The sequence below is a fragment of the Brachionichthys hirsutus genome, unplaced genomic scaffold (genome assembly GCF_040956055.1).
Source record: "Brachionichthys hirsutus isolate HB-005 unplaced genomic scaffold, CSIRO-AGI_Bhir_v1 contig_1472, whole genome shotgun sequence".
NCBI lineage: Eukaryota > Metazoa > Chordata > Actinopteri > Lophiiformes > Brachionichthyidae > Brachionichthys > Brachionichthys hirsutus.
The window spans coordinates 45380-67225 of record NW_027180430.1 but is presented as its reverse complement, the minus strand read 5'-3'; the positions used below and the strand labels follow the sequence as shown (position 1 = coordinate 67225).

General features: G+C 42.1%; 3 protein-coding genes across 3 annotated transcripts; 1 reads left to right on the top strand and 2 right to left on the bottom strand.

Moving 5' to 3' along the window:
- Positions 1-4237: 4237 nt before the first annotated feature.
- Positions 4238-11974, bottom strand: LOC137914870 (vascular endothelial growth factor A-like). Its single transcript, XM_068758365.1, has 8 exons — positions 11897-11974; positions 8107-8158; positions 7822-8018; positions 7662-7735; positions 7524-7559; positions 5633-5704; positions 4472-4678; positions 4238-4259 (listed from the first exon to the last, which is right to left on the bottom strand). Exons 1-8 carry the CDS (start codon positions 11972-11974, stop codon positions 4238-4240), a joined length of 738 nt encoding a protein of 245 aa, XP_068614466.1.
- A 3129-nt stretch (positions 11975-15103) lies between these two features.
- LOC137914863 (dnaJ homolog subfamily C member 4-like) lies at positions 15104-18496 on the bottom strand. The gene is made up of 8 exons (XM_068758359.1): positions 18451-18496; positions 18130-18191; positions 17473-17563; positions 17288-17378; positions 16779-16960; positions 16365-16529; positions 16045-16131; positions 15104-15945 (listed from the first exon to the last, which is right to left on the bottom strand). Exons 3-8 carry the CDS (start codon positions 17553-17555, stop codon positions 15849-15851), a joined length of 705 nt encoding a protein of 234 aa, XP_068614460.1. The 5' UTR covers positions 17556-17563; positions 18130-18191; positions 18451-18496; the 3' UTR covers positions 15104-15848.
- A 411-nt stretch (positions 18497-18907) lies between these two features.
- On the top strand, positions 18908-21827 carry LOC137914869 (uridine diphosphate glucose pyrophosphatase NUDT22-like). Its single transcript, XM_068758364.1, has 7 exons — positions 18908-18949; positions 19108-19226; positions 19541-20000; positions 20081-20200; positions 20487-20584; positions 21294-21387; positions 21555-21827. Exons 2-7 carry the CDS (start codon positions 19141-19143, stop codon positions 21714-21716), a joined length of 1020 nt encoding a protein of 339 aa, XP_068614465.1. The 5' UTR covers positions 18908-18949; positions 19108-19140; the 3' UTR covers positions 21717-21827.
- The last annotated feature ends 19 nt before the right edge of the window (positions 21828-21846 follow it).

Sequence of the window (21846 nt, the reverse complement as noted above, 5' to 3'; positions counted from 1 at the left end):
TTTGAAGTCACCGGTTCACAAACATCGCCTGTTTTTGGACTGTGAATCCGGAGTAACCAGAGGAAAGCCATGCAGACAAGGGGGAACACGAAAACTCCCATGAATGTAGAAATAAAAAAAAGTCAACTATACAGTCTTTTGCAAATAAGTAATGAAAGAGAGGCCCTTTCTCCAACATTAGCACCAAAAACAATAATAATCAAGTGCAGTTACACTGCCATATATTTTGTATGTGAAATCTTAATAAATAAATTAAAAAAAAAAAAACAGGTAACTCTTCTGGTGTTCTGAAGTAGAATATAAATGTAGCTGAGTAGAGGTCTGAAATATCATAAAAGGACAACGGTCAAGTAAATTAGAAGTAACGCATAACGCAGTCATTTTTCATCACGCGGTGTGGGGCGGGAAACCTCTGTACGCGACCGGGTTCTGACTCAGCAGAACAAACGAGATGAGGGGAAGAAATAATATTATGTCTCATAACAGCACCTGACATCACACACACACACACACACACACACACGGTTTCTCTGAGCCAAACTCCCATGATGAATCGAGAATCAAAAGTGACTATTTAACTTTCAGTATGTCGCCAAACGAAAGGTTAAAACAAAGAGCTGAGGTGGAAGCAGAGGAAGATAAACAGTGTAAACAGCGGCAGGAAGAAAATGACATGTGTATACAAAAAATAAGACATATCCTTTAATAACATCTGTAACATCACGGCTGTCTCCTGGTATCATTCCCAATACATTTGACAATGCAGTATACACTTTATAGGGACATTGAATTGATTACTTGTCATTTATATACTAATACAACATAAAACTCCATTGTATTCTACAAATACATCATAATCGGGCACAAATGGTGTAGCAGCAAAATAAAAAAGAGTGTACGTTTTCTTCTTGTCTTTATACATATAGTACAATGCAGAGATTTGTTGCACAGTACAGCTGAAATGAAGTTACAAATAGATTTCTAAAGTATGAACTATGTCATACACAAGCTCACGGCTGGATATTGGCGATTATAAAACGCTATATAGATTAGTAAGTGGTCTTTATAAGCCAAGACACTGAAGGCTCGAGCCCGGCTACCTCTGCAGTACAATGTAGACTGTGCAGATACAAAGCACACGGATGTCTGAAGCTGATTTCGGCTCTGAGCCTCTGGACTGGATGCTAAGATGGCTTCTGATGGAATTCACTGCTGATTGATTTGATGGTTCTGAACCATTTCTAAAAGACTGAAATAATTTGGTCACAAGTAACAGGAGCGCCTAAAAGAGCTCTATGCATCAAACCTCTTCTAGCTCATACACAGAAAAATCAATGTAAAAAAAATATTCAGCTCTCCTTCTGCAGAGATCTATTGTGTTGATCTAGATCTATTATTATTGTCAGAATAAAAAAAAAGGAACTTTTCAAACATTTGGGGAAAGACACTTTAGATGAGCAGACTGATACCATTATCTGTGCAGCAAATACCCTTCAGCTGGTTAGCTTAGCTTAGCTTCATTATACTTTGCTGGTTAAATCTATTTAAAAACCAAACTGTAATTTGATCAGTTTGCCATTTGAAGGTACTGTATTCTGTGATTTCCTGGAGTGCTTGTTATTTACAAACAAAAACACAACCCCCCCCACCCCACCCCCCACATCACAACTTACCATTTTCACACTATGTTCTCATTTTAATTAAACTAACAGGATTAGCTTTTACACTTTATAGCTGCTACTGTATGGATTTTTATTAAGCCTGTTTCAAAGAATGTTGCGACACGGCGTAAAACACAGAATGTAATACTTGTTAATCACTTTTGGAAGATACTTAAACAGGAAAAACATGGTTTTACCTCGTGAACTTATTTGATTTTGTAAATAACATGTTTCAAACAAGTTGTAACAGGGAAAACTAAAGACAAGAAAAAGTTGTGAAATGCTTAAATCTATTCTATATGAATAGAATAGATGATACAAATATATTCTAACTGACAATATGGCTCCATATCTACAATACAGATGTGACACCTAATTAATGTTCTCAACTAATTCTCATTAAGAAGGTAAGTGCATTTCCCGAAATGTTTAACTATCAATTACAAATGCTATTTCATGTTCCACATCATCTCACAGTGTCTTGGTCTGTTCTTAGAGGATCTATTCAGTTCTCCTCATACAAAAAAAAACAACAACAAAAAACTCCCCCTCGGATAATTAGCAACTCCTGTAAGCTAAAAATGAGATCTGCTACGTTTCCACATCCCATCACCGGAGACTATTGTTATTGATCAATGCAAATTAAAAAAAACATCCTTATTATAGCAGAGGCCCGAAAGAGCTCAGAGAAAATAACAACAATGCTTATATACTTGGTCATTAACATGCTATGATATAGAGGTAGTGATTGAAGCATACACTGGCAATAATAACAAACACTGAACTGTGGACCCGCGTGTGGAAAGTAACCTCCTGTCTGGACGGTCTTGATAGAAATGGATTTATATCGTCTAGAGTGCCAGAAATGTGTGGACATTAATCCCTTCTGTGTGTAATGGAGTCCAGAAGTCACAGATGAAATGTTCTTGGATTCTCAAATTTAGCACGGGACAAAAGTGTCTCTGAACGGCCCATTATGGTCCCTCTGAACGGGGGGGGGCTTTAAGCCGTCAAGCTGACTGACAAGCTGCTCGCCGCCCCATCCTTTCTGAAACGGTCACAGTTCAAATCGCTGTTGCCTCCCAGCAGCCGGGCAGTCGTGAACTAACACGGAGATAAACCGTGAGATTCATTCAGACTATAAACAAGTTATGTTCCAAATGAATAATACTCTTCCAATCCTGAAACCAAAACAGCCACGTTTTCCTTCCGCTTCACTGGGAATTGCTCTGTGCTCCTTTTCTGTGTTCTGCACACAACGCTGCTCCTCTGATTGTTTGAGTTACACATTATAATATATATATATAGAGTCAGCCATCTGTGGCCTGAGGGAGTCGTTTGTTTGAATTCAATACATTTGGGTATTGGTGTAGATGGCAAGCGTGAACGTAGCCGGCCACCCAGCACGACTATTTATGCAGGCGGATGAAAGAGGAAGAGAAAACAAAACAAAGACGCATTCTGCAATATAGAATATCTTTTCAATCAACTTGAAATTGCACTATATTAAGAGAAGACTTTGTATTAAATCTCAAATATAAACAACTGTCACATATTTGCACACTTGGCATGGCACAAAAGGAAAGCTTATGGCTACCTGCATTCATTTCACATTGCATGTGTGTAAATAGGCATGAATGCGTGTCACAGAGCGACTAAGACTGTGTGTGTGTCAGCGTTTGCTGTGTGTCCTCTGAGCTCCCGGTATTAGAAAGTGCGAATGTTTATGTGTGAAGCAGTGGACGGCCGCCAGGCCTCATTATTGTCATTCTCCTCACTGCCTTAAAGAGAGGAAAAGAGTGGCAAAGGGAGGCAACGCGGCTGCTTTCAATCCGGGAACCGAAAAAAGATGCAAACAAAAGGCTTAAATTAAACAAATGCTGGAAAGCGGCTTGGAGAGCCAGTCGTGCTCGAGCGCTTTGAATGAGAGAGAGAACTCCTGCATGGATAGCCCATCTGGGTCTTTCAATGGGGAGACCACACTCGATCTCAGTGTTGAGCGCGACTTGAGGCCCATGCATGCTGAGACGCTGAGTGCCAGTTCATGTTCAGCGCGCTACAACACACTGGTATGTCCAGCTGTGGATGTCTCCATCTATAAATGTTACGGGTGTTCTTTAATCCACCACAACAATGAGTGCGGACTTCATCCTGAAGTCTGTCTCCGTATACGGTTTACCTGCGACCGGTGAGACCGGTCCACGGGTGAGAGCTCTTATCCATGCGCGATATGATCATTTATACTGATATCTAATGTTCATCCGCAGAATTCTCATCATCTACCCGCCAAACAAAGCCCGTCTCTCTCAAAGTCCGCCATTTCACCCCTCCACTCACGGGATGTGTTGTGACTGTGCGTGTCTGTACACGTGGACAGACAGAAGCTTCGCCACAAAAGCCACAGAGGTTGGTGTGATGTTTGAGTACGTGCACACGCAGACTATGATGCCGCACTCCGCTGCAGGGTCCATTTCCTTCGGTCAGAGGTATTGGATGTATGAAGCATTTGTCCACGGCTCTAATGCTGACAATGAATCAGGAGGAAACAAGGCGGTGTTAAAAGGCTGGTGGACACTTCAAGTCCTCGTGGCTTCACACCTGCAATAATAAACAATAGAGAGGAGACATTGTTTGACTGACACAGTTACATTCCTGTCACAGACAACTTACTTTACATCAAATACAGCCCTACTGGGAGAAGACAGATTTTGGGTTGGCATTGCAGTGGAGCAATGGGAAATGTTCTTGTTATTAAAGTGATTTAAAAACCAGTAAAGAGTTGCCGCTGTTTGGTTTGCGTGCGGCCCAACCTGCAGCGCAGAGCGTCGAGCCTCCGGCCCTTCCGGCTGCAGCTCTCAGCTCCGATGGTGCAGCGGCACCGACAAGATGCCACATCCAACGCCCACCTCCTCCCCCTACACGGGCGACAATGAGCCCTCTGAGATGGCGATGGAGAGGGAGAGAAGCTGGCGGAAGGAGGTGGCGGAATAGGAGGAGAGGATGGGGGAGGATGGGTCCTGGAAGGAAGAGAGCGTAAGGATAGCATTAGCCTAAACCCAGTCATGGAGGACGAGTATCCGACGCGAAGATGACAGTGACAGTCCATCAAATAGGTCTTTAGCTTCTTAGTCCTAGTCTGGTGATTGACTTCGCCATCGCCGCTGCCATATGATGGGATAAATACAGGCTCTGAAAGATTCTGCGATCCCAAACCATTTTGCAAGCAAGATTAAAAAATGAAATGGAAGATTGTTTTGTTTTTTAAACATGCCTTGGTCCACTCTGAGATAAACCCACGCATCGCATGCAGCTACTGTGCGACTAATAAAGGAGACTGCTTCCGTTCCTGCTAACAAACCTTCTGTCAGTTATCAGGGCTGTGGACACTCAGTTTCCTGTGATGTTTCTCTTTGGTCTCAAAGTCTGGGTCCATTAACTGCAGCTGGCTCTGCCTCCCGGGAGGCTGGAAGTCCTAATGAAGTTACTTAATGAGGCAGAGAGGGGCCGGCTTTGTTCAGATCCCGATTACCCCCCCCCTGTCTCTGGCATAGACAGTGGAGGTGAAATTTGTGATCAAATGACATGGATTTCACTCAGATCCTCAGTAAAGCCCATCCTGAGTGATGGGTGGGTGCGGCGGGACGTCACACCCACCCATCAATGACTGACAGCAAAGTGGGGGGGGCTAGCGCTGGATCATTGAGCATGGTGAACAATATGGTGAACAATATGGTGAACATGGTGCACTGCATCAGGTTGAATGTTGCTTTTGCTCTGAAATGCTGACCTTGTCCTTACATCAACCATCTTAAGAGCCTGAACCATAAATTATATCAGAAACAATTCATTCAGTCATATCTGGTGTGTGTGTGTGTGTGTGTGAGATCGCGGCTGCTGTGGCTGTAAGTACACCAACAACATTTCTTTGATTCATTTATTCACACTTGACATAGCCTGAATAGTCAGCATACAAAGCTCTGGTGGCTCCAGTCGTCTTCAGTCGGGGGCCCCTCTCTTTTTTTCTTTTTGACTTCAGGTGGGGCCTGGAAATATATAATACAGCATGTTAGACACCTGGGCGGCAACGGATCGTGATGTTTCAGGTCATTCCTCAGTCGCATGAGGTTTCTTCAAAGTTGTCTTCATCTAGTAATTAAAAAGAAAAAACACATATTAAGTTTCATTTCTGCACTTGGTTATCAGAAGATGTTAAGCAATGGTCACATTTCAAACAACAACGGTGTTTGTCTTACTTTAATGCGAGCCGCCTGTTCTTTCAGACAGTACAATTGGCTCTATATGATTTTAAATCAGGACAATAATGAATGATTTAATGCGTTTGTTTAGTGTGTTTTTAGTCAGTACTTTTACTCAAGTACAATTTTGACATGCTGGTTATTGGCACTCCAGTTTCACAACATGAGTTAATTTAATAAAAGTTACATTTTGAATGCAGGACTTTTATTTTTTACAGGCTGTATTGACAGCATTGCTACTTTTACAGAATAATAACCTCTGGATGCTTATTTCCATAGTCATGCTGACAGTAAGTCATCCATATTCTGCTGCACATTTAAGTGCCCAGCCTTTATTTGGTAAAGTTAAATAGCAAAGTGATTCCACCTACAAACCACCTTTAGGAGTTCCATCTCTGTCTACTCTAATCCCATCTGAAAACATTAATAAACCACGATAAAATATGGGAACAAAATGAACCATTTTATCACTGACATGATCAATAACAGATTATGCTGCTGCTGTGTCTGTTGTTGTTCTTTGGGGCACTAATTTGTTATCATGGATGCGTGACACTGTTCCAGGAGTCTAAGAAAGCACATGGCAGAGGAGATAAAATCATCACTATGGTGACAACAGGATGCGGGCCGTCCCTGGGGATCCTGGGAAAGAGTCGCAGACGCTAACTCACTGAGGGGCACACACATATAAACAGACAGAATTCACACAAACAAAAAGTTTCATGCACATTAATGCAAGAAAAACAGAAAAACAGAGCGTGTAAACTTGTACAAACACGGACAGTGATTTAGAGAAAGCAAGCACCGTCACACAAACACGAGAAACACGAAGAGTGTGAAATAAATGGTGCACACACATATATTGGAATCTTGTATTTATGTCCACATCCAAACAGGAAGCAGGGGGACATAAACATTTCAGATAGAATCATATGATAGCAAGTATAAGGTACACAAACATCAGCAACCCAACAAAAATGTTCCTTTTACAGTGTTGTTCTATAAGTGCAGCTCATTCTCAATAAAGCCACTGCTGTCTAAACGGGAATCTTTTTAACTCCAACGGATCTGATTTTTGAATCAACCACTTGTTGTCTTGAAGCTATTTTCCACTCAGTTACTAAGAAGTATTATATTAACAGCCTAAACTGAAATGTATGACTCATTTATCATTTAAATCTTGCTTTTTTCTTTTTTTTAACTACCAGTCAAAGAAGGACGCTGATCATTTTAATCATTATCATGTACAGCAAGCACTGATATATACCATGGGCGGAGTTATTTCTCGCATTTAAAACAACAACAACAACAACAACAAGTAAATAATATTAGTGGTTAAATCAAGAAAAATCTTGTAATCAGGCCTTTGCTTCATATAATGAGCATGACAAAGTGTAGGTGATAAGTGGGTCAGTACTATTATACCGCTTATAGATGCATAGGTTTTATGTGACAACATAGTTGAGATCAAAAGAGCATCATTCGCGGATATGGCTATACGGATGGAATGATGGAACAGATTCCTTAACAGCTCTTTCACACTGAGCAGACGAGAGGAGATTAAGTTCCAGAATGGTGGGGAGGGAAGACTTGGAAAAAGATTTACCTTGTAGTTGCCGTTGGCTGAAACTGTGCTTTTAATCTGCGCACAGGTGAAACAGACGGTGTCAGTCAAAGGTGCGGTGAGGCGAGGTCAGGAGACGACAAGGACACATCGAGAGCTATTGAAAATGTGTTTTATTACCTGCACTCACACTGCCTGTGTTCCACAAAGGGCAGCTCGATGAGCTCATGCTTCATGAAGGAGGTTCTCATCAGCTGCACACAGATGAGAAGAAAAAAAAAATCCCATGAATCTGCACACAGGTGTCCACTGGTAGAGCATGCTGAGAATGACCATGTACCTCCATAGTGAGTGTGTGTGTGAGCAACGGAACACACTCCAGGGCCTCATCGGCACAACAGCCGCCGCATCGCCTCACCGAAACGCAGGATGGGACAAAGAGATGGTGCGTCTCCTCCGGCAACTCCTGCCAAACTTCCACGAGGGTGTCCCGAGGCTCGCAGACGCTCCGTGAATAAACTTCCAACCAACGGCGCACTGGCGGAGACAAATCAATACAGTGATTACTTTTCATTTATCAGCTCCGTGAAGCAGTGCAAGACTTCTGTAGAAATAGGGAGCGTACCTTCCCGACTTTCCCTGAATTTTTGGGAGTCAGCAGGCTGCCAGTGAACAAGCTGGAGGGAGATGTGGAAGTATTGATAAGGTTAATATGAAAAGCACAATTTCAGAAGGTTTAGGATTTCCAGATCAACTTGACCTCAGATAACATTCACCATTTCACTTTTCAATCACTCTGACTGGCAGAAAGGCAAGCGTGGCAAAGTGGGGGGAAAAAATCACGACTATCTGCCAAAAGGCGGCTAAATATTTCCTCAGGTTTAAAATATATCTGTATATTGTCAATGTGTTTGAAGTGTTTTGCACTACAATATACTGTGTAACCATGTCAACCTAAAAAGGAAATGGCAAACATATTATTGTGAATTGATCAGTTTCAGCACAACAAACATTTTTTAAAATAAAAACACATAATAACCTTAAGAATGTAAAAACTTCAACTAAAATTGACAGAAAATACAGTAAAATAAAAGACTCAAAATCTCGAAAGCATAATGGAGTACTCTCACACGCTGAATAATTCTATATTCTATTCTATTCTATAATCTATAATAAATCTAAAAATAAAAATTCATTGATCAATACAAATATTTTCATGACCAAACATTATATGTCCCCCTGTCTGAATCTGTGGTAATATTACAAAGAAGCTGCTGGTAACTTCCAACAGATCAAAGCATTTACTGATAATGAAGGTGACTTCACACCTGATCGGAAAAATGATTTGTTCAATAATACATGGTGGTAAATGACGGGGCGAGCGCTCTGAACTTTGATACGCAGATATGCATGTATGAGAGTGGGAGCGCTACGACAACTAATTCAAACGCGCCTCATTTCAGGCTCTATTCGTGCATATTCCCACTGATTTATTTTAGCATGGAGCTGGAACAGTCTCCACTGACTATGCTGGAAAACATTTAGCCTTTTCTCTAAAATCTTTGATGTCATTTCAAACACTTTCAGTCGCGCCACCGTTGGACACAGTGAGGCGCCTGTCACTGTTTTGTAAAGTGGGATCCTTGAAGGCCTCCCCATGAGTTTATTCTAAATGTAATATCAGTCCATTTATTTGTTGACCTCTGGAGGAGAAAAGCGCCACAGCCAAATGACTCGTTATCAGTTCGACCAGATTACCCAGCTAAATTTCTCAGACGCTTTCATTATATGAGATTCTAGAAAACACAAATATTTCACTACCAATAGCAAATATTTAAAAAATGCAAAATACCTCGCAACAAAGAAATGACATGCACCAAGTGAACGGAAAAACAGCCGGTACTAGAAAAGAAAGGAAATGTTCATAACAAAGGGAAGATGCATAATACTACAGTAACACACAGAAAGAGAAACTTCGTTATCTCTTCCCCTAGCGCTAACCCCCCCCCCCCCCCCCCCCCACACACACGTTTTACCTATGCATGTATGAAAACCAAGGCCACTTGTAAGGGAATGTAGACTTTGTCCAGTTGCCCCCCCCCCCCCAAGAGCTCCACCCCCTTCTACACACACACACATAAACTGGTTTGACCCACTTTGATCAGAGTTTAACTGGGACTGAAGCCATTTTGTGGCTGTAGGATGAGACAGTAAGCGTGTCTTTTCTGTAAAGCCTTTGACTTCTTCTTGGCAGCCATATCTGCAAGGAACTGGCACAAAAAACACAAACCCGATCCTGAGTGCCATCCCAGTGCCATCTGCCCTGCCTATCGTCAAACACGTCTCTATCCCAGCCGCTCTCAGATGACTCTGTATACAGGTATATGTGTGTGAATGTGTGTGTGTGTGTGTGTGTGTGTGTCCCACACACCATCTCTCTCACGCTGTGCTTCATCACTACAGGAAGACGAGGATGACCTAACCCTTCCAATAAGCTGTCAGAGCAGCATGAAAGCAGGGCAGAGCCTCAGGTGAGAGATAAGCAGCTGGGAGAAGGTGACCAGGCCTGTTGGTGAAGGCTGGCGTGTGTGATGTAGTGTCTCCGGCGACGCATCGATAAAACATGCATCATAGAGCAGAGAAAGTCAAGGCAGGATCCCACAATGCTGCCGAGCACTGTCTGTTCCTGATAGAAGTCTCCAGACATAAATACCAAAATAGCATATGCAGGTCTCTGCATGGTATGAGTGTGTGTGTGTGTGTGTGTGTGTGTGTGTGTGTGTGTGTGTAGGTATGGAAGTGTAGAGTTCCTAGAGAGGGAGACATACAGAGTTGTGGAAACTATAGGGGGATAAAACTGATGAGTCATGCGATGAAGTTACGGGAAAAGGTGGTTGAGGCTAGACGGAGGACAGAAGTGAGTGTTTGTGAGCAGCGGTATGGCTTTGTGCCGAGGAAGAGTACCACAAACGCAATGTTAGCGTTGAGGCTAGCAATGGAGAGGTACAGGGAAGGTCAGGAGGAGCTGCATTGTGTCTTTGTAGATCTATAGAAAGCTAACAGGGTGGCACATCATGAGATCACCATACTTGAATTGATTTATTTTCATAAAAATTGTGAAATGTTACAAAAAAAAGTCATCAAAATCAGGCAACAACATTTCGATATATATCTGGACCAATCAACAAATAATGAGGGTGATTGGTGAACGTGTCCTAAAATTTCTAATGATTCATGTTGTTAATAAATGCCCTTCTTACCAGATGCCAATGAATGAAGCACTCACTGAAGACAAAATTAAGTTTCCTGCTCACAGATGATTTTCCACTGTCAGTCAAAGTAAAATGCTTTCTTACAAACTGCTTTAAATTGGTCTTCAAGTATTCAGTAAAAACAAAACCAATTTATATCACAGGGCTTTTTTTGAAATGCTCCTCTTAGACAGGATGTTTGACTTTATTTGTACTGTAATACATGCTACTGTGTGACTGTACTTGTACGCTAACATTCTATCTAATAAATATATTCTTCATCATCAGGGGCGCTGCTAGACCCATGTTACTGCATGTCCCATTCAAGTTTCAATAAATATTATACTGTATGCATATATTTATCCACTGAGCAAGATAGATGATAGCATGGTTGAGATAAAATGAGCTTTTAATTGCAGATTTAATTTCATTTAATTTACAAACTAGCCAATATAACTAACAAACGTGCACAGCTGGCAAATGTCAAACCCTGATAGATTAACTCAATTTGAGGAGGCTGTTCATTCTGGAATGAAAACGAAATTGGATTTTTAATACAACTGCTGGGTAAATATTGAATAATAATATGACATTCAGCATGTTAAAGAGCGGCGGCTCTATTCAATTCTACTCATTGTGTTTACCCTAATGTTCAACCTGCAGCAGTAATCATCATTAGTTAGGATGTTCTGTGCTTAAAAAAGGTTTAAAAGAACTCTTTGTATTCACTTTTAGATTCTACATTTACACTATAAACTGCTGCATGGAAGTAATAATATTATAATTAACAATGGAAGCTTGTCTTCATTTTGTACATCAAGCAGATATGTAATTTGAAAAATGGGGGGGGGGGGGGCTGTGCACCTGTAGAGCTTCGTGTTTAGCTCCGCACCTGCAGCAGCAGATGATGAAATCTTTGCGGGGCTTGTTTTACTTGAAGTGATTGTGACAGAAAGAGGAAATGATCGAGCTACGGTTAAGGCGCACAGAGAAACCACCTCAGCAGGTAGTACCGCGCCTTTCCCTGAAGGTGACAGGGGTCATTGACCTCGGGGATAGCCCCGCACGCTCTCCACCAGACCGGCTTCATTCAAAAAAAAAAAAAAAAAAGAGCACAACTTTATCTAAATCAAATCTATATGATGATTGAAAACGCACACATACCTTGGGGTGGCACGTCGGAATCCTGGCGAGCAGGAGGAACTGAAACATTCCGAGAATAACTTGAAGCATAATCCCCATTGTGCGGTAATCCAGGGGGGCACGCAAAAAAAATGTTTATGGGCCAATCAAAAAAAAAAAAGGGGGTAAAGTAAAGCTTTCTTGGTTGGCTGTGTCCCTCTGTCGCAAATCCGATTAACGGACTAGAAATGCCACTTTCACTCTCCAGCCCCCCCTTCCTTCAAAGGGCGCCCGGGGGGGCATCCTCGGCGTCTAAGCAACAACTTCACCTGATAGTAGTTACAACTGAAATAAACGTCTATAAAACTAACACAGAGTCCAAAATAACGCTCCCTCCAGCGGGCTGATCTCCGCACAGACCGCAAAGGTGTCTCTCAAGTAATGTTTTAATCCCCGACAACAACCTCCCGCTGTTAGGCGCACTTTATTTAAACTTTGAGCGATGCCTTCCTGCATTTATTCTGTGGCACCGCAGGTCTGTCGGTCCTGGTCCCATGGAACCGGTCGAGGGGTCCGGGTTGCGTGGCTGGAGGATAATCCAGATTCCCGCGTGGTCGCGCTCATAAAATCCTTTGTGTGGTTGAAAAAAAAAAAAGATTTAATAAAAAAGAAAATCACACGATTCGTCCCCGTTATAAATCTACCGCTTGTTCCACCGCGCAGAGGGACAGAGCTGCATATTACCCCCCCCCCCCCCCCTCGGCTCGGTCACAGTCTGGCCACGGCGTCACTCTCCGTGAAAACGTGACGTTTCTCCTCCGTGCGCATCTTCCCGTTTTCTATCCTCTTAAATAAATGGCAAGAATCGCATCCTCCGCTGATGCGGCAGCGGCAGCGGCGCGACCCGGATCCGGAGCAGCGGCGCGTCCGCCGGGGGCGTCTGGGAAGGCGACGGTCCTCTTTAGCGGCTCTGGTCCGTTTCCTTTGCCCTTGAGACGCACGCTGCGTAATCGCTGCGCTGCCAACTTTTTCCCCAAACACGACAGGCGCACTGGATGCAGGTGCAACGTCTCTATTGGTCCCAAACTAAGTGTGTGTGTGTGTGGGGGGGGGGGGGTCTCCAGGGGGCCCCCCCTTGTACCTGTGGACGGGTCCTCTATATTATTAATGATTATGAATTAATTTTAAAGATGTATGAATTTATAATCTGGCGTTAACCGCACTCAAAGTACACGAACAACTGGATCGATTAAATGGTTGATCAAATGTAAAATAAATAATCTTGATGATTAATAGTCTATTTTCACTCAGATGTATCCGCAGTTTGGCTCCTGGTGTGCAACTGTGAATAGTCTTCATTCTCCCCGCAAAAGTGTCTGGTTTTCCATGACGAGTAATCACAACGCCTATAGTTGAACGTTTTAATGATTTCCTGAAAAAATTATCCCAAAACTAAATAATTTCCAATCGGGTGATTTACCAGAAAGGACTATATTTGGTTTGGAAAAATGAAAACTAGGTTAAACTGGTAATTGTTCTGATCATAAAAGCAGCTAAATAGCCAATGAAACAGAATACATTCAGAATTAAGTGATTCAAATCTGATCTTTTTCGCTCCAGTGAGAATCACATGAGTTTTTAATTTTATTTTCTTTCCTTAAGGCCACAAATCACATGGAGCCTGATCTGGATCTCTTTCATACACGATCCTTCATCAGATTCTTATCTGATTCCTGCTGATATGACCACAGTGCTTACAGTCAGATCAGAATTCTAGTAGCTTTTGATTTTTTTTTTTTCAAACTGGGCAGACTCACATCAGGGTTTTGTGGACAAAATCAAATACAGGGAATCACAGCAGCAACTTGGAGACACAGGAATCAAATTAAAGAGATAATAGTAATATCTGATTGTGTCTTTTGGACCTTAGACTAAATACCCGATAGACTAGTCTCTACCCTCTAAACCTTTAAAACTCTTGTCCTCCATGCTATATTTTTTAATGTTTTCTTTGTGTGCACCACTTATTCCTAAACTTGCAGTTTGAGACAGTTTATTGTGTTTCTCAAATCAAAGTTGTTTTAATCCTTTTACATCTATTATACTTTTATTTGTCATATGTTGTGGTGAATCTTGTACACAATGAGATAAATGTGAACAATCGGGGGTTAAAAATAAAATCAGATGCGAGGAAAACAGTCATTTTCAAACACAGCCTTAACCTAAGTATAGTCTTTGTCATTGCACAGGTCAGCTGCGCAAAAGCGATTCTAGACAAGCACACAACTCAGCAAATGTCACATGAACCTTGTCTCTCGAGACCTTTACCACAGCAGACAGTTTTACGTGTCACAGCAGGAACAGCAAACATGTTGCTAGTAACTACAGATACTATTGCTGAGGCTCTGCTTCTGTTAGTGTCCAGTTAAATGACAGATGGGCATCTTTATTGAAAACATTAACGCCTGTGCTTTTTCCAGTTTGAAATGTCATCCGACGAAAATAATTCTCCAGCAGCCCAGTAAAGATAAAAACTCAATTATAAATTGCACTCATGCCAGTTTCTCGGGCGAAGAACAATCCCTGGCTCCACCCGAGTGCGTGTCTGTGTGTGCGCGGTGGAACACTCACACCACAATCTCAGTCATTGTGGTGTGTTTGGGTTACGACGGGGCACATGGGGGTGTCTCTAAGCTACGCAGGGATGCTATCTCTGGCTGAAGTCTCGGGACAGGCGTGGCGACAACAAGGCAGAGAAGACAATATTGTTACTTCAGAGACAATATGCTTGAGTTTAGTTCAAACTCAAATAAGTGTAAAAAAACAAACATGCGGTTTTGCTGGATTCTTTTTTTTCATCTTCCCAATAAATACAAATAAACTTCTGTGCTGTATATGGAAAGTTTTAAGATAACCTTTGAGACTTCTAGAAGAAATCAGAGATTTGTAAGTAGCTAAAATTCGACCGCGGAGATAATGAAAATGTACTTCTGACTTCTCAGTTAGGGTGCAGATAAATAATTATCTCACCAACGTAAGGTTGGATCATCTGTGGACTCGCTCATTAAAAAAGGTAAATGTGCGTTTCTAACTCAAGAGAATTTATGTAAATTCATGTAAATTAAGAAAGATAAATGATTAGTGGATCAAATCTCATCCGTTTGGTATTTATGAACACAGAAGCTGTGAATGAGAGGTGAGCCAAGCCGAGAGCAATGATTAATGAGAAAAGATTTATTATTACCTTTGGCATCGCTTCAAGCAAAGCGGTCTGGTAGTCAAAAAATAAATAAATCCATGTCCTAAAAACTGAGACAAAAAGGTGGATGGTGGCTCTACACCAGCGTTAGACAATATCTACACAATCTACAATAAATGCATCCCTCAGTGTAAATAATTTAAAGGCATAAACCTGCATTGGCTGGAAACGCTGCGGTTGCATTTTGACACAGACCGATCTGCTATAGAACGGCTGCTAAGAATTTAGATTCTTGGACATTTACGTTACGCTCCTCAATCCTTCCTCTGAGCAGCCTCATCCAACCTGACCCATAGTGCCCTCCCCAGGAGAGGACTTTGATCTTTTCTTTCAGTAAAACATATTGCAGCTTCATTACAGTGTTGTTGTTGTTGTTGTTTTTTTTGGTCTGGTCTCCAATCAGTTCCATTCCCTGTTCTGAGCTTTGCATGATGTTCACAACTAATAAATGAGGTTGAAAACAATCGATCGAATACCCTCGTGAGTTTATCGGAGGCAGAGTTCATCATGGCACTGAAATGCTTGTGTACATACTTTAAGCTGGATGCGTTTCAAAATAGGCTGATGACTAAAGTGCTTCGACGGATCGGTCCATTCTGAATCACCGTTCATGTGGAAACATTTGCAGAACTGGAAACCCACAGAAAATCCATGTTCGTGTGTGTGTCATTCTGTCTCCTGTCCTCTCCACAGAGGGTGAAAACCCGTCGTCGCTCAGGACAGACGGACACGCTGCTATTTGTCGTCTCTACTGTTACGGATGTTGTATTTTTTCAGAAACTCGGCATGGTTCTGTCGCAGGATTTCTGTCTGCTTCTTGAAACCGTTGGCCCTGAGAAGAGAACGAAACAAAACGTGCCGTTGTGAGTAAAATATTCCATAAAAACACTGAGAATACAGGAGAAACATAAAGCATTTGAGCGTCACTCACTTGGCCCTCTCTTTGGATTGATTGTAAATCTCTGTGATGACTCGATCTTTCTTGTTCATGAAATTGGTGTGAACTTCGTGTAGTTTCCTGAAAGAGACAGAGAAATATTTGAGTTTAGACACCCCTCGCAGAATTATTTTGCGTGAACTAAAGGACCCGTTGTTCAGCAGGTACTCTGTGAGTGCCGAGTCGTATTAATGTGTTTGTGCAGCACAGGAATAAAAGCTCCACAAACGCAACTGTCATTGAGACATCATCTAAAAGCAAATAAATGATCATGATCCAGAATAAAAAAAGGACGAACTGCGCCCATATTTTACCTGAAGAAGATTATGTGAGCTCCGATGCCGAGGAACATGATGATGATACAGTAGCCCATCAGGTGCATGTTCTTCCTCTCCCTCCTCTGCCTCTCCTCTGCCGTGCTTTGTGCATAACACTGATGAAACTGCTCCCAGTATCGCATGTTCTCCCGATTACTCGTGCTGTGGGGAAAGAAAGTAGTAGAAAAATGATCATGATATGCAACATCATAAAGAGGCGAGGCAGATGGAAGGAACATTAGAAACGGCCGAAAATGAACTGCGTTCGTTCGCACGGCGAAAACATTCCAATAAAAATTGTATTGGAGAAAATGGAGAAGAGATTCATTCGCCCTTCGGTGTTTTGTCAGTTCATTTATTAAGTGTTCACATTAAAAGAGGCAGAAACCGACACATCGCGAGTCTCTTCACCTGGCTGTGTAGCGTGCGTGGCTGCTAGGAGACCTGAAGGCCTGGCCCCCGCTGTACGGTTGTCTGACTTTGAAGTCGTACTCCTTCCTGCTCAGGTCTTTGCTCAGCACCCGGTAGGCCTCGTTTAGCTCCACAAACTGGCTGTGCAGCGTTGGGTCAGATGGGTCCTTGTCTGGGTGCAGCTGCATGATATAACGGCAATAAGATCTAATGACCAAACCATTACGCTCTGATGCAGGCATGTTCAACACACACACACACACACAGCACCGTCTGTTAAGCAAATGCACCCAAATTAATGATCTGCACCGACAACCCTCATCTATTCCAAAACAACAAGATGAATACACATTATGTTCATCTTTATTTGCACTGGGAACCTCAGCATGAAAGCAAACAATCAGGAAGGCCATGGAAAGGTAAAAACAACAACAAACAAACTCATGTGAAAGGCTGCCCTCACCTGGCAAGACCTGTCCTCACAGCGTGTTCACAAACAAAGGCCTTACCGTCTTGGATTTGCTAAAAAAGGCATTTTTTATTTCCTCCAAACTGGCGTCAGATTTGACTCCCAGTCGTTCGTAGTAGTTCACAGCTTTCCTGTGGTGAAAGGTGAAAGAAGTCAAAACAAAACAGGCATCGGTTATACAGTACAAACAGTACACTGTAAAAAAATAAAATAAAAAAAGCCTACCTGACATAACTTTGAGAGAGCTGGCGACGTCCACTCTTGCAAACCCAGAGACAACTCTGAGACAGACGGAGCGGAGCCTCCATCAGCAGTTCTGTAGAGATGACAGGAGATGAGATGCGGAAGGGAACGATTTAAAATCAAACTTCTGTATAGTCTCATTCAAAGCACAGACAATCTAATACAATTACAGATAAATATATATAGGCGCCATGCCGGGGGTCGAACCCTGTGCATGTTGTAAGTCCAGTAAAACAATCTAATTCTGGTTATGATATGAAAGTTATAATTCAATTATTAATTTAGGTCAAATAAGTCATATTATAACATTTCCATGCTTAATACAGAAACTACTTTCCGTTGAAAGTCCTTCGTACATAAATCATAGACATTTTACAATACCAATAAAATAAAAATAAATTACTCCACAGGTGCAAAATAACAATAAATAAATTAAAGTGACACATTAAAGACATATTAAAGTGAGTAATAGATAAAGGTGTCGGTTTGAGACTATTTAACACCGATCATCTCACTCCTATTATTATTATTATTATTATTAGCCCTATACAACCATCGATTTGTCTTAAAACACTCCAACATTTCAAACAAAGGCATGCAAGTTCTGATGAGTGGAAAACAAGGCATTTGTTTCTGTACCTTCTATTTAGTGTGATTCCATTCAAACTGACCAGCTGCCGCTTCATCTGCTGACACGTGACCTGATTCAGGACAACAAAAGGATAAATAGAAAGTAAATAGTTAGAAAAATATTTATTAAACCACTTTGTGGATAGAAAGGGAAAACTTTCAAAGAATGCCTAGTTCTGCTACCTGAGCAGCTACAACTAGCCAATGCTGACAGTCCTTCTGTTAGCATGCTAATAATGTTCTACTTTAGCTAGCAGTGTTGTGTAAATGATTAAGGTCATTAAAACAATATCGGATTAAGGTTAAAGACAAAATTAAAATATGACTTACCAGGAGAACTGAGGGTCAGAACATTAGCTTGCTATGAGGCTATTACGTAAACTCAGCTCAGTAAGCTAAATTCGAGAAACCCGGAAACCGGGGACCTCGTCCCTTCAAAATAAGGCACAACATTTTCACCGCGACACGTTTCCTGTTGTCATACAGAATGTCTTGATCTTGCCTTGCCGTTTGATAAAATTTACACTCTAGAATTGTAAAAGTACGCCACTGTGTCTACTTGAAAATTTGCTTGGGTACGTTATATACGTGATCTTAACCCATATTGGTGTTTTACTGCAGCAGATATTTCTCTTGCCGTTTAACTACATCCTGTTGGACCGGGTTGAATTCTTTTGACACCAGGAAGTTGGAGTTCAGACGGCGCTGACATTAATGCCGGGTTTTATTCCACGTCATACAAACTAGTCCTGCATCTTCATTTTAAATAATAACAACACTAAAACAATGATTTGAATGAGTGTTCAGGACACAGTTAAATCCATTCGCGGTGAGTTTTCAACGTGTTTACTAACTCTGGCATAATTTAACATTTACAGATTCGCTTCTTAACTACACCTTTATGCACTCTGTGAATTGATTTTCTTTCATCGGAACCGTTAAAAAAATAAGAATATTGCTATTCATATTTCACACACCGGATGACAGAATTGCAGCTGCGCGGTTGAAGACTAGGCAACGATGGACTCGGACGTGTCCGTGTTGCTGCACTGCGCCGCCTGGAGGGGGCTGCTGGAATCTCAGGTGCAAGCGGAGCTTTCTGAGAGGTAGGAGGATCATGGATAGTGACATCTCTGCATATATAATAAGTACACTATACTGCACACCGTGTCATGTTGGAAAAAAGCTCCCTAACAAATGCATGATCCTCTTCTATGTCGAGATGCAAATCATTTTTAACTACTGTATAAACTATATATCTGTGGTTAATTTGACAAGAACTACATTTTCCGGAGAAACCAGTGAGCTGGAGGAAAGTATTTGTTGGCTTTAAATGATGGCTTTACAATGGTAAAAACAGTTTTAATATTTATAGCACAGTAAGATGGAAAAGCTCATTGCTTCCATTCCTTCTTGCCAGCTTTAACAGGCGGACAGATCCGTCCCTGGAGCGTCATATTGGTGAGGTGTGGACGGAGCGGGTGTCCAAGCAGCCGTGGCTTTTTAACGGGTGCAAATTTAGACTGCACTCTTTCTGCTTGCTTGCTACAAGTACCCCGTCGTCCTCTCGTTCCCCTAAACATCCACACGGCACTCGTTCTCTCCCGGAGGTTGAAGAACATGAGCCACGCCTCACTCTGAGATTAGGCCTAACGTGCTACAGAGACTTTCTGGGGACAAACTGGTCCAATCAAGCGTGGCAGCTCCGTCGGCTGGGAGAAGCAGAGTTCGGTGACCCGCTGGCCCTGCTGGCCCAGCCTCTAGGAGTGGGCGCCATCCTGCGCACAGACGACAGTCAGGTGGTGTTCATCAGGAGGAGTCAGAGGGTGGCGGAGGCGGGGGGGCTTCTTGACATCCCCGGAGGTCATCCAGAGCCAAAGGTGAAGTAAAAATATAACGTGGATGAAAGCGTGAAAATATCAGCGTGATGCCTCGGACATGGCGTTGTCGTTCTGCTCAGCTGGTGTGCGAGCGTCTCGGCCGGGCGGTGCGTGAGGAGCAGATCACCGTGGACATGATGCAGCAGCGGCCCGTCGTCTCAGAACTGTTCGCATCCGTGTGCTCCGAGATCAGAGACGAGGTGGGCTCCGCTGGAGGCGGCTTGTTTTTCTTCTTCAATGTAATTCAAAGCTCTTCTCACCTATAATCATTTCACAAGGATTTCTGGGTGAGAAAAAATGAAAATCAGGTCTCATTTTAGTCTTACAAATGTCATAAATATCCCTAAAAACATAGATGAGCATCAGTTTGGGAAGATTAAATGTTTTTTTTCTCCCCTTGGTAATAAATTATTTAATATCTAAGTTGTTTACTTTAGAAGGCAGACGAGGAAGCGAGACTAGAAACTGAAGCTTGTCTCTCTGCAGGTGAATATTCCTCTAAGCGCCCTCAGAGAACCCGTCCTGATGGGCGTCGCACTGAATCACACCAGCGCCGGCCGACCGAGTGCCGAGTTCTATGTCAGGTACTCATCTTCTTTATTTTAATCCTTCAAATAGAAGCTACTGTGTTTGATATCGGTGGATCCCATAGTGGACTAGGAATAGAAAGATGAACGGGAGATTATTTTAATTTTGACTGTAATATGATTTACCCATCAATATTTGAACTGTGTGGAAAACCCACTGGAATTAAATTTCCCTCTGTTAACTTACTCTAAGTTACAAGGATCAATAACTTAAACAAAAATAACTATGGCAGCTTGTTCCACGGGTCACATGCATACATCAAAACAGAAACTTTGCAAACACATCAACTATATCAGAAGTCTTTTCCTGCTTACAAATTCATAGAAAAGACATTATTTCAGAAATGTTTTAATCGAAAATGTCCAAATTAAAGGGACTAAAGGTAAAATAAATTCCACATTTTCCGTAGAAATTGCAAATATTTATTCTGTAACTAATTGCATTCTTCCTCGTCAGTGTCTAAATCTCACTTCACTGTGTTGGACTGTGTGTGTCTGTGTGGGGGGGATTTTTCTTTATTATTAGAGTGTATAATTAACACCCCCCCCCCCCCCCAATCGATTAAGCAGCTCTGACAAACAGGTCTGGTGGGAGATGCTTGATGGGATCTGAGCTGAAGTGAAAGACGTCTGACATTTGCAGAGAATCACTTTTTTACTTTGTGAAAGTTATCGTTTCGTGCTGCTTATCCTGGCGTGTCCTCAGTTGCTCACTGACATCTGATGACGTGAGGAGGTTGTACTGGAAAGGAGGAGCAGAGGCCCACGAGTCCACAGACATCGTCTTCCTCAGCAGAAGGGTGAGAGTAAACATCCAGTACCGTGGTCACCGAGGATCGTCTGCGTAGCAACGCCGATTCTCTCTCGAGTATAGAACGTCATTGAGATACACAAGCTACGTTTCAGAAATATTTAACCACACCTGAGAGCCCTTTCACAGTAAAAGCATGTTGCATTGATTTCACAGGAGGTGCTGCAGCTGAGCAGAAGCAGCCCTCTCTGGTTGGAGATGTGCCCTTCAGCTAAAGGAGCGGTGCTGCTTTATCAAACAGTGAAGCCTGATGAAGAGGAACACAGCAAGTGTCGTGACAACCAGCTGATTGTATCAGACGATGGATCCAAATTATGAATTATAGAGAGAAAATGTTTTCGGCCCAACACTGTTGTCAGAATTGTAGAAATACTGCATATTTTTCCTAATCGTTATGTTTTAAAGTGAAAATGTGGTTAATCTAAATAAAACCCTGAAGAGAGTTTGC

Bases quoted from the DNA above. Each gene is read 5' to 3' on its own strand.
- LOC137914863 (XM_068758359.1), bottom strand. From the start codon at position 17,555: ATGGAGGCTCCGCTCCGTCTGTCTCAGAGTTGTCTCTGGGTTTGCAAG. The intron at 16,530-16,778 runs GTGAAGAGACTC...CTTTCCCCACAG, and splicing joins CACGCACGCTACACAGCCAG to CACGAGTAATCGGGAGAACA. The intron at 15,946-16,044 runs GTGAGTGACGCT...TTCTCTTCTCAG, and splicing joins CAATCCAAAGAGAGGGCCAA to GGCCAACGGTTTCAAGAAGC.
- LOC137914870 (XM_068758365.1), bottom strand. From the start codon at position 11,974: ATGGGGATTATGCTTCAAGTTATTCTCGGAATGTTTCAGTTCCTCCTG. The intron at 7,736-7,821 runs GTACATGGTCAT...ATCTGTGTGCAG, and splicing joins CACACACACTCACTATGGAG to CTGATGAGAACCTCCTTCAT. The intron at 4,679-5,632 runs GTATGCTGACTA...TCTTCCTTCCAG, and splicing joins ACTGGAGCCACCAGAGCTTT to GACCCATCCTCCCCCATCCT.
- LOC137914869 (XM_068758364.1), top strand. From the start codon at position 19,141: ATGGACTCGGACGTGTCCGTGTTGCTGCACTGCGCCGCCTGGAGGGGG. The intron at 19,227-19,540 runs GTAGGAGGATCA...CCTTCTTGCCAG, and splicing joins CAAGCGGAGCTTTCTGAGAG to CTTTAACAGGCGGACAGATC. The intron at 21,388-21,554 runs GTGAGAGTAAAC...TTGATTTCACAG, and splicing joins TCGTCTTCCTCAGCAGAAGG to GAGGTGCTGCAGCTGAGCAG.